Source organism: Phascolarctos cinereus, unplaced genomic scaffold, assembly GCF_003287225.1.
Source record: "Phascolarctos cinereus isolate Bilbo 61053 unplaced genomic scaffold, phaCin_HiC Scaffold_5;HRSCAF=322, whole genome shotgun sequence".
NCBI lineage: Eukaryota > Metazoa > Chordata > Mammalia > Diprotodontia > Phascolarctidae > Phascolarctos > Phascolarctos cinereus.
Window position 1 is genome coordinate 434,359,113 of NW_027555958.1, and position 17,614 is coordinate 434,376,726.

General features: G+C 39.0%; 1 protein-coding gene across 1 annotated transcript in view; it reads right to left on the reverse strand.

The window, feature by feature from the left end:
- TTLL7 (tubulin tyrosine ligase like 7) overlaps nucleotides 1-17,614 on the reverse strand; it is a 188,631-nt gene that overhangs the window by 37,427 nt on the left and 133,590 nt on the right. The window contains 5 exon segments of the mRNA XM_078156547.1: nucleotides 23-122; nucleotides 124-223; nucleotides 2,303-2,498; nucleotides 12,265-12,351; nucleotides 15,479-15,614. Of these exon segments, the coding sequence (XP_078012673.1) occupies nucleotides 23-122; nucleotides 124-223; nucleotides 2,303-2,498; nucleotides 12,265-12,351; nucleotides 15,479-15,614 (619 nt within the window).

Consider the following 17,614-nt stretch of genomic DNA (forward strand, 5'->3'; position numbering starts at 1 on the left):
AAAGGATAATATAGTTACTTACCACTGGAGTCTCGTGGTGATCCATGCCAGTAGTTTGGGGTAAACTCCTCAAGGAAGAGGAAGAACGGTTTAGAGACTGAGACCTGACCCCAGAAGCTGGATGAGACTGAGATCATCTGCCTGGCAGAAAAAGGGCGGTGGTCAATCGTGGATGGATTCGCCGAGATGGAGCGAGGACAACTGACAGAGCGTCTGATGGAGCCTGTGGAGAAGGACCTGCATCAGATCCCTGCAGCACCAATGGAAAGATCCCAGAGTAGTCTCTCTCAGAGAGATAAAATATAAGGCAGGAAAGTAGCCAGTGGTACCATGGACATTAGCAGCAAATAGAAAAATGTCACCTTTCCCCCCCCCCCAATATTATATGGCTTTTTAATTTCCTAAGTACATCCTAGATTCTGGGATAGCAAATTTCAGAGAAGCATCATTAAGGATCCCATGGATTAGGATCATATTCAGTAAAACAAATCCTAAGGAGGGACTGCAGATGGAGTAATCTCATTAATGGAATGCTAAAGATACACACACACAAAAAAAGAGAGAGCTAGAGTCTTGTTCTAAAAGGAAAGGCCACTTGAGAGGGATGCAAAGACATGAAATGCCACAAGTCAGGAATGAATGAAAACTTCCAAAGAATTACAGAACTGGAGAATTGGAAAGGACACTTCAGGGTCCCTGGGCTAAATCCATATCAAAATGAAATCTCTAGTATCACCACTAAATTAGAATCTCACCTCATATTAATAGAACAGCAACACTAGCTACTGTGGCACTTTAAAGTTCACAAAGCTCCTTCCTGAAAACTACCTGCAGTTATCATACTCATTTTTTTTCCATTGAGGAAACTGAGGCAGATAAGGGTTAAGTGACTTGCCCAAGGTCACGCAATTTTTACATGTTTGAGGCCAGACTGAACTCATGTTTCTAATTCCAATTCCAACAGTCTCTCCACTGTGACACTATTCATCTTTGTATCTCCTGTTTTGCCCTAATACATTACCTAACGCATGAAGTACTCGAGGAAGATCTACACTGATGAAGAGTTGGTTAAGAATCCCTAATCTCATTAAGATTCTAGGCATTTTGCCAGTTCTAAGAGAAAAATGTCACCTTTCCCCCCCCCCAATATTATATGGCTTTTTAATTTCCTAAGTACATCCTAGATTCTGGGATAGCAAATTTCAGAGAAGCATCATTAAGGATCCCATGGATTAGGATCATATTCAGTAAAACAAATCCTAAGGAGGGACTGCAGATGGAGTAATCTCATTAATGGAATGCTAAAGATACACACACAAAAAAAAAAAATATGAATGGCCCAAAGGGATCAATGTTTGTGTGCACAAAAATTTGCCAATGAATACAGTTTGTTTTTTTAAAATTATGCTTAAAAGACGGAGGCAAGACTCATAAAAAGAGACTGCTAAAGCTCAAAATGAGTTGAGATGGTGAAAGAAGCTAAGGACAGTTGAAGGTGTGGGTTTGTTTTTTGTTGTTAATGTTTTTTTATCACTATGCTGGGCAGGGGGAAAGAGGATGTTCCAAGAGGCTATGGCTGCTGTTTGGGATGAATGGGATGGTGATAACTTACAACAGAGAGAAGGCAGAAACACCTAAGTCTGATTTTCCTTTTTGAGCAGTGCCATGACTAAACAGATCAGGGGAATGTAGCAAATGCAGTTTACAGCAATTTTAGCAAAGCATTTAAATATTTTGTGCCATTCTTGTTTAAAAAGATGGAGATGTGAGCTTGACCCCAATACCACTTGGTGGATTTTGGAACTAGATGAACGGCAACACTCAAAGAGAACACACCAACGGTGCCATGTTAACTTGGAAAAGGAGTGATGAAGGGAGGTGACTGGGACTGTGGTTTATAATTTTTATCCCTGACCTGCATAAAGGCAGAGAAGGAACCCTCAATCAACTGCCAGACACCAGCATAGGCCAGACTTGATCAAAAGTACCCATTTCAAACAAGGGGCCTTAGCACATCCATGGGCCACTCACCACAGAGACAGGCTTTTGAACTAAAAACTCATCACCTAAGGAGGAAGAGATCTTGGAAAGGACAGACAAAGAAAGAGGTCGAGGCCCCATGAAGTCATGCCACTCAGCGCAGGTCTTTATGGGGCCGGAGTTGAATCCACATCTCCTTCCATTTAGAACAACTGCTCTCTCTGCTCCCCTCTGATGGGAGCAGGTTGGTGGTTGAGGGGTTGGGTTTTTTTTAAGTCCTCAACCCATTGGCTCTTTCTTAAACTAAAATTCATCAACTTACTGGGCTGTGGAGTAAATTCCCACTTGCAGGTATCAAAGTCATAGGTGACTTTCTTCTCGGCAAAGGCGCCTGAGAACTCTTCTCGCTCAGTTTCTTCAGATTCGGAAGATTCCTCAGTGCTTTCATAGCTGCTTTCACTACTGTAATTCTTTTGCTTTTTCAATATTTGTGCACTTTCAGGCATGGAGTGCAGAGGCTAAAATAAAGAAATTACAGCAGTGTTAACTGATTAAAAGTTAGAGCAGATACTGGTGTCACAATAAGCTGGCCATCTGAATTCTCCCTTTTCTATGGAAGTGATAAAACTAGTTTAGGATGCCAAGGCTGTTCACAACTGCCAGAACTTATTTGACAAAAAAAATTTAATGACTCTGTTCTGAGACACGTTCCTAGGACCATGGGATTGATCATGAAGAACTTGTGGAGGTAGAGACATCACACACCATTCTGGTCCAACCCTCTCATTTTATAGACGCATGTTCTGAGGAAGAAGAATGAGGCCCAGGGCAGCAAAGACAGCATATATCAGAGACAGGCTCTGAATTCCAGTCCTCTGTAGTCTTTCCACTGTTCCACACTGCCTCCACGCTCATTCTCTCACCCGATGACCCCAACCCAAATGACTATTTTTAAGATTTTTATTTATTGAGATTTATTTTATTTATTGAGATTTTAGATGAAGTACCATTTGTGAACAACAGTCAAAGTCCAGGGATGAAGAGAGCTGAGTGGCTAAAATCAAAGGTGAGAAGGCCAAGGCAAAAGAAAAAAAAATATGAGATGAAAAGTATAATTCTGGAAGATGGGAACAGCTCTGTTCTTCATGATGCAGGAAGGACTCTCAGCTGTAGGCTCAAAGATATACATTCCTGTGACATCATTAATTAGTAATACTTAAGCAATAACACACACACATACCCACACACACACCCCTGGGTTTTAAAAAGAAGCACTTGAGAAAACTGCTATAAACACAGCAGGGGCAGCTTAGGGCTTTCGCCTTAAATACAATTTTCTCAGTTTTACAGCTATAAGACACCCAAAAACAAAAGATCCTGCCCCTTCAGTGTATGTATATGCATCAAGCAAGTATCCTGACATACTTAATTTATTGTTATTTTTTAAAAGTTAAGAAATACAACTAATTTTTAAAAATATTACCCCATCTCCAGCTTGGTCACAAGTTTCACGGGTCCGCCTAATTCTAACACAGATGTTCTTACCATACTGAAGCAATCCTATTTCCCTTTCTTTGTGCTACAGAATAAATGAAGCACGTAATGTGGAAATTAACATGTGGGGGGTTTTTTGTTTTGTTTTTGCAAAAAAGAATCATGTTGAAAGATGTATAAGCATGAATTCCAAATCTCATGTTGTCATGTTGTAGTACATCTCTGCTGAGGGCCACCTGTTTCTAATCCTCCTGTATGGCTTATTTTCAACAAGTCCAGGTGAAGGAAGAGCGAAGTGGGGATTGGGAAAAGCCTTACTTCAGAAGAACATGCCCAGCCTAGCATAAGATGTATTTGCAACTTAGGTATTTCAAGAACTGTTTACTACACACACCATATGTCTCCTGTTACTAATGGGAATGATTACTACAGCTATGTACTAACAGTAGTAGTTCTATGTTAAATGAAAAGGAAGACACTGTAACATAAGCATAATCTATGACAAAATTATTGGGTGCCATTTGGGTCCACTGAAATAATGATCACCTATTGTGGCTGAGCAGGATGAAAATACCATCCAAACAAAGTACCTGGAATACAAGCCAAATGGAAGCCTGGTCTTTCTGAAGTTTTACCCCAAAGGACACAGGAAGGTAAAACTGCCCTAATACTTTGGGGTACTAGCTTCTTTTTATAAGAAATGGTTTAAATGTAGCTAAGCACCAACAATACTGAAGTTGTCTCTTAAAAACCGAATCAGCTCAGACTAATTCATTATTCCTTGAAAATGCTCTGTTTCCTATACCTTTGTGCTCTTTCTGTCCCTATAACTTTTTCATCACCTCTACCCTCTGGGAATCCAACATCTCTCCATAATTAACTAAAAGATGGCCCCTCCATAAAGCCTTCTCTGAGGACTTCGCAGCACGCAGCAGGCTCTCCTTGTGACTCTCATCATACTTCACCTGTAACATTGATCATATAATCTTCTAAGTTATATTTACCTGTGTTTCTTACCTCCATCAATAGACTGTAAACTTCTTAAGGGCAAGAGCCTTCTCTTATCTACCCTTGCTATCTTTCTCAGCACCTAGTATTGCACCTCATAGGTACTCAAAACAGCTATGGAATGAATACTGGCACTGAAAACATTTGTCAAACATTTTAACATTAAAAAGAAATATATGTGTAGGAAAAGGATTAGTATGAAGAGAAGTTAGTTTGTGAGACCAAAAAGACATTTTTCACAGCATCCCTCAAGACGAACTTGAGACCTTGGGCAGGCTTATTAACATAACTAAACTTCACCCAATCTTTAAGAGATGATACCAACTCCAAAGTTCTCTATAGACTTGAATGGCACACATCCTACTCAAACCTTTAATGAATAAAGGTAAATGGATGGTTAAGCCTTCATCACATTTGTATAATCTGGCCCAATGGACCAACAATATATTCAAGTAAGACATAAGCCAACACATTGTTGAAACAATAATAATAGAGTAATAAGTCAGAAGGACACAAACTACATATAGCATAGCACCGAAACACAATACAGACTACGCATAAACTGTACACTTCATTCTCCATCTTACTAGGTAATAATTCTCAGTCTTTCTAACACACAGAAATTGATCAGATCACCTCTCTTAGTAAAAGCTCTATTCAACCTTGACTTCATAAAAATTGGCTCTGGTAGGTAAAGTCATAATTCTCCTTTCCAAAACACCATAGTGATCAGTTCCATAGCTTACAAATGACAAAGTTACTTTCTTTTCTTTTTTAGAAAAGATTCATTAATTTATTTATTTTAGTTTTCAACATTCACTCCCACAAGATTTTGAGTTCCAAATTTTCTCCCCATCTCGTCCCTCCCCCAACCCCAAGACAGCATGCATTCTGAATACCCTTTCCCCTAATCTGCCCTCCCTTCTATCTCCGCCCCCGTTCCCTTATCTCCTTCCTCTTCTATTTTCCTGTAGGACAGGACAGACTTCTATACCCCAATGCCAGTATATCTCATTTCCCAGTTGCATGGGAAAACAATTTTTAACATGTATTTTTAAAAAACTCTGGGTTCCAAATTTTCTCCCTTCCTCCCTCCCCACCTACCCTCATTGAGAAGGCAAGCAACTCAATACAGGTTATACTTCTGTAATCATGCAAAACACTTCCACAGTAGTCATGCTGTGGAAAATTAATTGTCCTTCATCCCATCCCACCCCCCATTTATTCTATTCTCTCTTCTGACCCTGTCCCTCCACAGAAGTGTTTGTTTCTGATTACCTCCTCCCCTAATCTGTCCTCCCCTCTTATCATTCCCCTGCTTTCTTATTCCCTTCCCCCCTATTTTCCCATAGGGTAAGATAGCTTTCCATACCCAACTGAGTGTGTATGTTATTCCCTCCTTAAGCCAAATCTGATGAGAATTAAGATTCACTCATTTCCTCTCACCGCCCCCCACTTGCCCTCCACTGTAAAAGCCTTTTCTTATCTGTTTTATGTAAGATAATTTACCACATTCTACCTCTCCCTTTCTCCTTCTCCCAGTATAATCCTCACCCCTTAATTTTATTCTCCAGATATATCACCCATTCATCTTCAACTCACCCTATGCCCTATATCTATCAATCTATCTATACATATAATTTTTTTTTCCCTCCAAATACCCTAAAACTGACAAAGGTCTCATGAGTTACAAATATTATCTTTCCATATAGGAATATAAACAGTTCAACCTTATTAAGTGCCTTATGATTTCTCTTTCCTGTTTACCTCGTCATGCTTCTCTTGAGTCTTGTATTTGAAAGTCAAATTTTCCATTCAGCTCTGGTCTTTTTATCAAGAATGCTAGACAGTCCTCTATTTCACTGAATGTCCATTTTTTTACCAGAAGGATTATATTCAGTTTTGCTCAGTAGGTGCTTCTTGGTTGTAATCCTATCTCCTTTGCCCTCCGGAATTGATCCCTTAATGTAGAAGCTGCTAAATCCTGTGTTATCCTGATTGTGTTTCCACATTACTTGAATTGTTTCTTTCTGGCTGCTTGCAATATTTTCTCCTTGACCTGGGAACTCTGGAATTTGGCTACAATATTCCTAGGAGTCTTCCTTTGAGGATCTCTTTCAGGAGGTGATATGGTGAATTCTTTCCATTTCTGTTACCCTCTGGTTCTAGAATATCAGGGCAGTTTTCCTTGATAACTTCTTGAAAGATGATGTCTAGGCTCTTTTCTTCATCATGGCTTTCAGATAGTCCAACAATTTTTAAATTATCTTTCCTGGATCTATTTTCCAGGTCAGTTGTTTTTCCAGTGGGATACTTCACATTGTCTTTTATTTTTTCATTATTTTGGTTTTGTTTTACAGTGTCTTGATTTCTCATAAAATCACTAGCTTTTGATTGCTCCATTCTAATTTTTAAGGAAGTATTTTCTTCAATAAGCTTTTGGACTTCCTTTTCCATTTGGCCAATTCTGCTTTTGAAGGCATTCTTTTCCTCATTGGCTTTTTGGACCTCTTTTGCCATTTGGGTTAGGCTATTTTTTAAGGTGTTATTTTCTTCAGTTTTTTTTTGGGTCCCCTTTAGCAAGCTGTTGACTAGTTTTTCATGATTTTCTTGCATCACTCTCCTTTCTCTTCCCAGTTTTTCCTCTACTTCTCTTACTTGCTTCTCAAAATTCTTTTTGAGCTCTTCCATGGCCTGGGACTGATTCACATTTTTCTTGGAGGCTTTGGATGTAGGAGCTTTGCCTTTGTTGTCTTCTGGTTGAAAGTTTTGATCTTCTTTGTCACAAAAGAAAGATTCTATGGTCTGACTTTTTTGAGCAGTTTGCTCATGATACCAGCCAACTACTTAAGTTTTAAATTCTTTGTTAAGGTAGGGGGTCTGCTTCCAGTGTGGAGAATGTACTGTCCCCAAGTTTTGGGGGCTTTGTGCAGCTGTTTTCAGAGATATTTCTAGGCACATGTAAGTTTTCAGTTCTTCTAAGGTGATATGATCAAGGGTGAGGTGTTTACTCCCTTCCTAGCCTGTGCTCTGGTCTATGACTGACCACACTCTTTTCTGCCTTGGAACTGTGAGAAGGATTCCCTCTGCACCACCACTACAAGTCCACCACGCCAGCACTCCTCCTCACCCCAGAATTGCCGCCCAGAACTGTGACCCAGATACAAGGATAGGCAAAGCAAGAGATTCCTGCCCAAGCACTAGCAAAGAGATCCCTGCAATCCCCCTCTGATCAGCCACTGGATTCCTCCTCAGTCTGTGGGCCTGAAGCTCTGGAATTCAGCTGCCACCCCATGGCTGCAGCCAGGACTGGGGCTGGGACCAATCTTTTCTCTCACCACAGTCACAGGCTTTTCCTACTGATCTTCTAAGTTGTCTTTGGCGTTTGTGGGTTGAGAAGTCTGGAACCCCCACAGATGCCCACGATTCAGTCCCCTGAAGCCTGCTCCAGGTTCGCCGAGGCCTGTTCTGCCTGCATGCCCACGGTGAACTGCGTTTCTCTCCCAGCCTGGCACGATAGACCTTTCTAATCAACCATCCAGGTTGTCTTGGGCTGGAAATTTGTTTCACTCTGTCTTTTTGTGGGTTCTGCCACTCTAGAATTTGTTTAGAGCCTTTTTTTACAGGTATTTGGAGGGGTTTGGGGGAGAGCTCAAGCAAGTCACTGCTTTTACTCCGCCATCTTGGCTCCGCCCCCAAAGTCACTTTCAAAACAAAAGGATGCTTTGGAATTCTGTTCCTTCCAAGGTCTATGGGTAACAACAAAAATTAGAAGCAACAAGCTACCAAAAAATATACTTCAATTGTAAACTTCTGAAATACCAATTTCAATCACTGAAATGCTGCTATTTTCCATTAACAAAAATAACTGACCCCATTTCAATTTAACAAGTGCACTGAGTTAGTAAAGGGACAATTAGTTAACATTTAGAAAAGGAAATGATGATCACAAGAACCAACATCGCTTCATCAAGAATAGGTCATTACAGATGAACCTCATTTTCTTTTCTGGCAGAGTTCCTAGGCTGGTACATCAGAGGACTGCCACAGATTTAGCTTACCTGGATTTTAGCAAAGCAGTTAAGTCCCTTGTGGTGTTGTTACACAAAAAGTTAAAGAGAGAGAAGTGAGCAAGATGATACTGTGCTATAGATTCAGAACAGGTTAAATCACTGGACCCCAAAAGACGTCACTGATAGACCTGTCAGCATGGAAGGAGTCCACAGTTGAGCCCCTCAGGACTTTGTGTTTGGCCCTGTAATAATCAGCATTTTTATTAAGGGCTCAGATAAAGGCACAGATGGCCTCTTTAGCAAAGGTGAGGATGACACAAAGCTGAGAAAGACAAGAAAATGGGTGACAGGTTCAAGTTTCAAAAACATCCCAATCAGTAAGAAAAATAACCCTAATCACTTAGTCATAAATAAAATTCACCAATACAAGAAGGGAAAAGCATCAGCTAATGCAGAAGTTGGTATGCATGTGCTCTGTGGTGGCAATTCAAAGAGAAAGAATTCACCAGAAAAACTAATATGGTGTTACCCTGAATACTCCAGAAGAAAGAAGGTAACAATCTCACGTAGTACTCTACCCTGGTCATAAAAGTGCCAGAGTTTGGTTCTGTGTATTGCATTTTATAAAGGACAGTGATCGGTAGGAAAATCTCCAGAGTCAGGTGACCAGGATGGTAAGAGAATTAAAGCTCATGACTTGGGGGGTAAGGGGAGACAAGGGGCAGGATAAATATCTTCAAGTATTTGAAAGGCTATCATGTGACAGAATGAAGATACAAGGCAGAACCAGGAACCAAGAAGAAAGAGCAGAAGTTTCAGAGAGGCCCATTTAGGATTGTCAGAAAAACTTCCATCCAGTTAAAGCTGTACAAAAAGATGTTTCATTAGGCAGTAGATTTCCTCTCACTAAATGTCTTCAAAAGAAAGACGTATGGATAAACTGTTCTCCTGATTCTGCTCACTTCACTCTGCATCAGTTCAAAAAAGCCTTTCCAGGTTTCTCTGAAAATGCCCTTTTCATCATTTCTTCTACACGGTAACATTTCGTTAATTTCTAAACCATAATTTGTTCATCTGTTCCCCAACTGATGCAAAACCCCTTTGTTTCTAGTTCTTTGCCACCACAAAAAGAGCCATTAAAATATGATGATACACACTGGTTAACATGATTCTTTTTTCCCCAATGTGTGGGGAAGATAGAAGAGAGATAATACTGGTTAACAGAAAACAAATTTAAGAAAGAAAAAAAGAGAAGGCTAAATGAACACATTTGGGGTTGCAGAAATTATTCAGAGGTGGATATGGTTTGGATTACATAGTCTTTGAAATACTTTCAAATTCAGAGGCTTCATGATTTTATGCCCATGACTTACCTAGCACTGTGTTAAGAAGTGAGATACATTCCTTTGCATCTTATTTTTTTTTCCCAAGGATACAAGTCAAAGTAAATACAGAACAGTATATAATACAATGTTAAGGAAGACAAAGTAATATAACTGAGTGCAACCAGAACTTTGAGTGAAGACTGGAAAATGCTACTGCAGAATTATCAGTGACAGGATGTCAAACCTGAGGTAGATCTTAAAGAACTGGGAGATTTCAATCGGTATGGATTATTATTCAACCAAGAATTTCTGTTCCAAAATTCAGCAATACTTCTCATGGAGTGAATTCTTTTTCACCAATATATTGCAGACCCAATTCCATTTCTTCCTGTAGGACTTTATCCACAAAAATCTTCAATAATGTCAATGCATGGGACAGTTCCTTAGGTCAGAAGCACTAATATAAAGGTGTCTGTACCAAGCACGTGGCTCAGAAAAATAATGTATGATATCAAAAGTCTCTAATCTTTCATGATGTTTCCTCCTCTTTCCCCACAGTAATTTCATTCATTAATTTTTCTTTCTACTGTTCACATTCCTAGGTATAGTCTCCCTTTGTCCTCTCTTTCTCCACAAATTCATTCTGTTATATGTATAATACACATATATACAGAAATACATACACGGGCATATATGTAGTTGTATAATGTAAAACATACATAGGATACCTTGTATATATGTGTGTGTGTATATATGCATATATATGTACGTACATATATATATATGTGTGCGTGTATAAATATATGTATGCATGCATTCATGAATGTGTATATGTATATGTGTATAAAAATCACCTATGAATCATTTCTACAACTTCCCTCAAAAATAATTATTCAGCCTTCTCTTCTTTTCCTTTTTTCAAAATTTATTTTCTATGTTTAATTAACAAAACACACATCTGGGATACCTTTTCTGTCTACGTGTTTATGTATGTATGTGCATGATACATGATATAATTACACAGTATAACAATATAGCAGGTTTATAATTATATTACGCTGTTATACATATTATATATATAATAGATGCCATAATAAATCAAATTACATTATAACACGCTTTAATAATATATGCGGTATATTACATAATTGACACCACCTTCCCCAGCCTCCTCCTTTCCTCTGATTGAAGGGCTAGAGGGTAGAGTACCAAATTCCTCCCAATACTTTCCTGTACAAAAGGAAGAAACTGGATTCTGAGATCATGCCACTCTGCATCTGCTGCTTTGTCTGGTTTTACCTCCATGGAACAAGATGCTCTTTGGTGTGCCCTTCCCAACTTCAACTTTCCTGCCTTCTTTTGTATGTCGTCTCCCTCCATTAGACTGTAAGTTCCTTGAGGAAAGCGACTGCCTTTCTTTTTATTAACTGTATCCTCAGTACTTAGCATGATGCCTGGTACACAGTAGGTGCTTAATAAATGTTTTTAATGCATATAATGCTATATGTGCATATATACACATAAGCACATACATATGTGTACATATAGTGTTATGTATGTGTCCCAAATGTGTACTTTAAGCAACTTAGATTTTAGGGACACCTTACAGAGATGCATACATATATACGTAAAGTCTTAGTGGAGTTTTAACCTTTTTAATAAGCTATACACATAGTACAATATAGCTACATGCATGCATGTGTGTGTATACATATATATGTGTATAAAGATAGAAGGAAAGAAGAGGAAAGCGAATGCTGTGTTTTATTCATCTTGCCACCTTTCTCTCTTTCTAGGTTAAGCAACTTCTCCTTTTCTGTGCTATGTGCAGTCTCTAGCTTCACAATACTGCTTCAAATCCAAAGGCTAACTACTTAGAAGCAACACTTTTGACCATAATAGCCTTTTCAAGACAATCTGGATGTGGTCTTATCCTATGGGAGATGTAGCAGCAATCAAGCAATAATATCCCCCCCACTGCACCTCACCAGAGTACAACCATTACAGGAGCCCCTGATGGGTAAGGCAGTGACAGGGCCCAGGAAAGGAATGGTCAAACCCACCATGAGCAGGGCTGACTGGACCACATGCCATTTCAGTGATTTTATGGCCTGAGATAGGAAAGAAAAACATAAGAGACAAGAATGTTAATACCAAGATGCCTACTTCTGTGCTGTTACTGATTGACCTAATTAGGCCCAAAAGAGGTTAAGACAAGACCCAGGAACCAGAAGGAAAAGCCTATGATCTTATGTCATCCCCCAATCATGGGCCAAAAACAACACTCCTGGCAGCTATTACTATCGCCTGTACCGGTCACTGATTCAGTATTTCTCATCCTATGGCACAATCTGATGGTGTCATGCTAACTGTAACAAACCTGGTAGGAGAAATAACATAATTTAACAGCATCCACTTTTAACCCAAAGCATAAGAGAATGTACCTTAGGTCCTCGTGGTCTGGCAGTTTTTCCCATTAACTTCTCATCATCTATTTCGCACTGTTCCAGAAGGTCCAAAATATCTTCTTCCTGAAAATGTGAATTAAATTAATCATTCATTAATTAGGGAATGCACCTCAATCAGGGTACTGGCAAGGACTGCTGAGATTATTTAATGAACCTGATGACTTGTACTACAGAAAATGACACAGAAAGGCCCTGGAAGCCTACAGGTAAAGAACATTTTGCTAAAATTTGGAACCAGAGCCAGCACACATCTGAAATGTTACACAATGAGTTAAGAGGTCGGGAGAATCATCATCTTCTAAATGGCACTCTATTTAAAACATACATTTACTTCAATTAATTAAATCAGCCCAATAATTTTATTAATTTTTTAAAGAAAAAAAGCATAAAACAAAAACCTGGCAGTCCACCCTCATTTTTCCAGGTCACATTTTCCATGAACTATTTTTTTTTTACATTTGAGATCCCATCAGATGGCCGTAAGCCTCAACAGCCTGCAGATTCTTGCTGGTCTAGTGGCTTTTCTTCACACCAGGTTAACCTGAGGTCCTGGGCTAACTAGCACACCTGAACTAAACAGTTTTGTTTTTTCAAATTTTACAATAGCATCTTTAGAAACTTCATGAAATGCTTTCATTTTTAGTGAGAGTAAGACCAGTCCACAAGTGGATAGAGAGTCTTCTGCACTGTGTTCCAACACTCCAGCTTCTGCAATGTTCTCCAACGTGATATTCTCTGAAGATAGGAGGAAAAATCATCAGAACATACAACCAGGTGCAGACTGGGCATAGCAGAGCAACAGTAATAGTGTTTGAGTTATCTATACCAAGAGAGCTGACTGATTGATTGTCCTGGGAATTATTTCTTTGACCCACACTAATACAACAGAACCTCACTATTTTAAAAAATGATTTGCTACGGAAAGTGCTACTCAGGGGTAGAATAGAGTCTTGGTACCCCATTCAGGAAGACTGGATTACTGAAATGTGCAGGGGACTTGTTAGAAAGTTTCATGTGTAGTATGACCTCCATGGTAAACTCTAAGAATATCAATATAGAGAGGCTCCAGAGAACTTTGATGGGGAAAAAAACAACTTTAAAATGAACTTTTCTTCCCTAGTGCCATTTCTCAGATGGGGCAGCCGTGACTATAGATGGCGGTGGAGGTTTATGAGTGGGGCACTACTAAGCTCCTGTCCTCTCTCATACATATCTCTCCTCCAAGGGATGCAACTTTTTCAAAATAAAGTCTATGCCAACTACTCCAGATTTTAACAACACTTTTTTTTGTGGAAGACCGATGTGAAAACAAATAGCTCTTTAACCCTGAGATGGGTTAAAAATTGAAATAACCTTTCATTTCTCTAACTTCAAATATGAAGAACAGTTCTACATCTCCTCCTCTAGCTATGTCCAAATAGACCCTATTACGTGTTTTTGAGTAAAATCATGTAACATTTTTTTACAAAGTGATGAGACCATGTCAATCTTCTACAGGACAGGAATCTGACGTGGAGGAAAAACTCTGTTCAAGGCATTGTATTTCATCTCAAACCTGTGCCATGCTCGTGGGAGACTGAACCAGGAGAGCAGGCAGCAGGCTCATCACTAAGCACACAGCTAACACTTTTAAAAAGTTAAAAAAAAAAAAACTAAAATAAAAGCACGTCTCAAAGGGCTCAGAGGGGTCAGCAGGGCCGTCTCTGTAAATGAAGGTCGCCAAAATGGGAATCATAAGATCACAGATACACAGACGCCATCTGATGGTATCCTCACTTTACCGGGAAGGAAACTGAGCATGGCGGGGGTGGGGTTAAGTGACTTGCCCAATACCCCCAGGTAGCGTCAGAGGAGAAAACGCTCTTTCGTTTTATAAATATTTTCATGTGATACGACGTCATAAAATAATTCAATCTGCTGAAAAATCCTTGAAATGAGAAGTGCTTCTGTAAATTTTGTGATGTGATTGTATTTTTCATTAAGACTGAATAAAAAATATTAAGGCATACATTATCTACTCAGAATGTGGACTAGAAACAAAAAGGGAACATAACATTCACCGTCATTCAAATTTTGAGGGCCTCAAGTCTGATTTTTTTAAAGGCTTCATATTCTAGTAAATTATGCCACGTTTAAGCTAATTTTTTTAATCAAAACATATGGGGTGTGTGTGTGCGCATATTTGTTTATGCTTACTAAAACGCATATACCAATATTACAGTAATTGTATAATTCTATGATCTGGTGATTTCACTCATTTTCTGTAATCACTTCACCTCAAAAGGGTCATGGAATATAAATCAGTACTCCTGAAACCAGACTGAGGAATAAGCACTAACGTGAGCACAATGTGAGCAGTAAAGACAAACAACTAGAAATCTCTTAGAACCACAAATGGCACTCATAGAATTTCAGCTTAAAGAGCTTCTCTGGGCCTAAGAGGAAGGCAGACTGTGGAGCCTTTTCCAGCCATAAAATTTTGAACCAATAAGATAATTTAGCCTAGGCCTCTAAGGCATAAAGGTAGTCAAGAAGCAAAGTCAGGAAGTCCCAATTGAAGGACAGGGCATTTTCCCTACACTAGGGTGTGCATCCTGACTAACTACAGGGCAAGCTTCCCTAAATTGTCTGGCTCTTGTGGTCAAGTGAGAAGGTGAAAAAAAGATTAAAAATTCTAAGCAAAAACAAGAAGGCTTTAAGGACTTCACCAGAAGTGTAGAAATTCATTTTCTGCTTATCTTCATTTAACCAAAGAAAATTAAAGTTGAGATCATAGGAAGAACTGTGAAAGTAAGAAACAAAAAACTACTTTCTAAGTTACAAATGATGCTAGCACCATGGGAACAGGCATTCTTGACGAAGTGTCATCAGAGCACAACAAGGTTTTCATTTCTGCATGTGTGTGGCTATGTTTGTTTGAGTCTGAAAAGAACATGACCAACAACCTTTTCTAATGGGAATATGGTATTTATTTCAGTGCGCTTAACTACAATGTGTGAATTCTTTCCTTTGGCAACGATGAGCTGTGGCCCCAATCTGTTGTCAAGAAAAGTTCTGAAACATTTCCTTTTAAAAGTAAAAGAGTTTGAGAGATGTCTTGCTGGATGACAAATATACAAGAATAACAGTACCTTATAAGGGTTTACGTGGCTTCATTTGTCAGTCATATTTAAAGAAGACACAGTCTTACCTTCATTCTTTTTAAAGGATTATTCAATTCTCGCTGAAATAAAGCTGCTCTTCCCGAAAGAAATGTCTGAAAGGCAGTGGCCAATAAATGCTCATATTTTTCAAGTAATGATTTGTCTTCAGGAGGATAAATTCGCCTGCAATAATAGCAGACAGATATGCTAAAAAGAAGCCTCCTTCTATTATGTAGCCATTGAAACAGTACCTGGAGAATTACCATCAAACACTGTGATTCAATGAAAAACAATACATTCTTAACTAGCAATCTTTTAATTAAAAATATTCAGGATCTACTAAAAGGCCCAACCTGTTTGAAATGTTTACCAACTGGTTCAGTGCAAGAGAAACATAAAGGATTTATAAAAGACACGAAGGAAAAATTAGACTGTTATGAGATTTGTTATCAGCTTTGGGAAAAATATGACACCAAAGTAATACTGCTACCTATTTGTTATGATAATTTTCTGGCTTAGCTGTAAAGAAAAGCTTTGCAAAAGATTTGTTCATCAATTCTTTCAAAGGCAATGAATGTTTACCAGTCAACTACGGGAAATAAGCTATTTTAAACAATTAAGGAACAGAGACCATCTCTTTTAGGTACCTTTGCACTGTTCTCACCATTAATTTCCACAATATTATGATGTGAGCTCTTGATAACAATAATAAACTGAGCCTGCATTTTCTTCACAGACAAGATGACTAGAGATCCAAGATAATAATACAGATAATTTCAGGAAAAAAATTTTTTAAATAACCTCCTTTAGAAAGCTTCATTGAGAATGAATCATAACTCATTCTCTCTATCAGCCTGTCCTTTTAAAATAGATAGTGAGCTCCATCTAAGACTTCCTTATTCTGTTATGATCAAGCTCATAATTCTTGTCACAGCGGCACGGATTTTCTGGCATACAATACACTATCTACAGACTGGTGCTAACAGGGAATGCATTAACCCGGGCTAGATGTTATGAGAGTGCAAAAGAATTAAACATGCAAAATGAAGAGGAAGAGGAATCTTAGAGGTAGGTAATTAGGACAAAACCACAATTATGCAAAGTCTAAAATGGAGTGATGGCAACAGGAATGGAAAGAAAAGGATAGAACCCAGATACATAAAATGACCAAAGAATAACTGAAAACTGTAAATAATTGAGCAATAAACAGTCAAGCCCATAAACATTTACTGAGGGTCTACTATGTGTCAGACACTAGGCTACATGCAATAGTTCAGATTCATGGTGATTCAGAGACAAAAGAAACCAACCTAGGCTAATTACTTTGAGAAACTTTTACATGAAAGTGGGGCTTGAAATTGGCCTTGAAGAAGACATGAGACTAGGGTCATGGAGGGGAGTCAGAAATGAAGGAGAATCACATGAGCAAAGACAAAGAGGTGAAGAGAAGCAGAACATTATTACAGGAAAACAAAAAGACTTGCTTCAATGAGTCCATTTGTGTGGGAAAACAGAAAACAGACTGGCCAGGCAAACTCAAGCCAAACTAGAATGGCTTGAACACGGAGGCAGCACAGAATAATGGGCAGAGCACTGGACATAGAGTCCCCATGAGCCAGGTTCAAAACCAGCCCTAGACCCTTACCAGCTGTGTTGTCTCTGGGCAAGACAGTGCCCAGATTCCTCATTCATAAAATGAATGCGGTTGAACTGGATGACCTGTAATCTCAATCTATAAGCCTATGACCTCACCAAAGAGGAAATCATGACCTATTTTAAGATCCAGAGAAGAAGCATGAGAGATGTTTATGAGGAGATTGACATCACAAAAATATACAAAGTGGATTGAAGATGAGAGAGACTAGATGGAGAGAGAGAGAGCAATCAGAATGATTAGGTCCTGTACTAATAATGCGGAGGTGGGGGGTAAGGATGGAGAGGAAGAGATAAACCAAGAGATCCTATGAAAGAAAAGTCCACATTTTGCCAATAACCAAATTACTAGTGACGGAGGTCAGGGAGGAAAGTCCTAAATGACTGTTGTGTTACTGAAAACAAAGTAATGGCACCACCAATTCTATCATGGGTAGCTGTGGCACCATGGGCAATTGCATTGGACTTGGAGTCAGGAAGACCTGAGTTCAAATCCACCCTCAGACATGTACTAGCTACATGAACCTGTG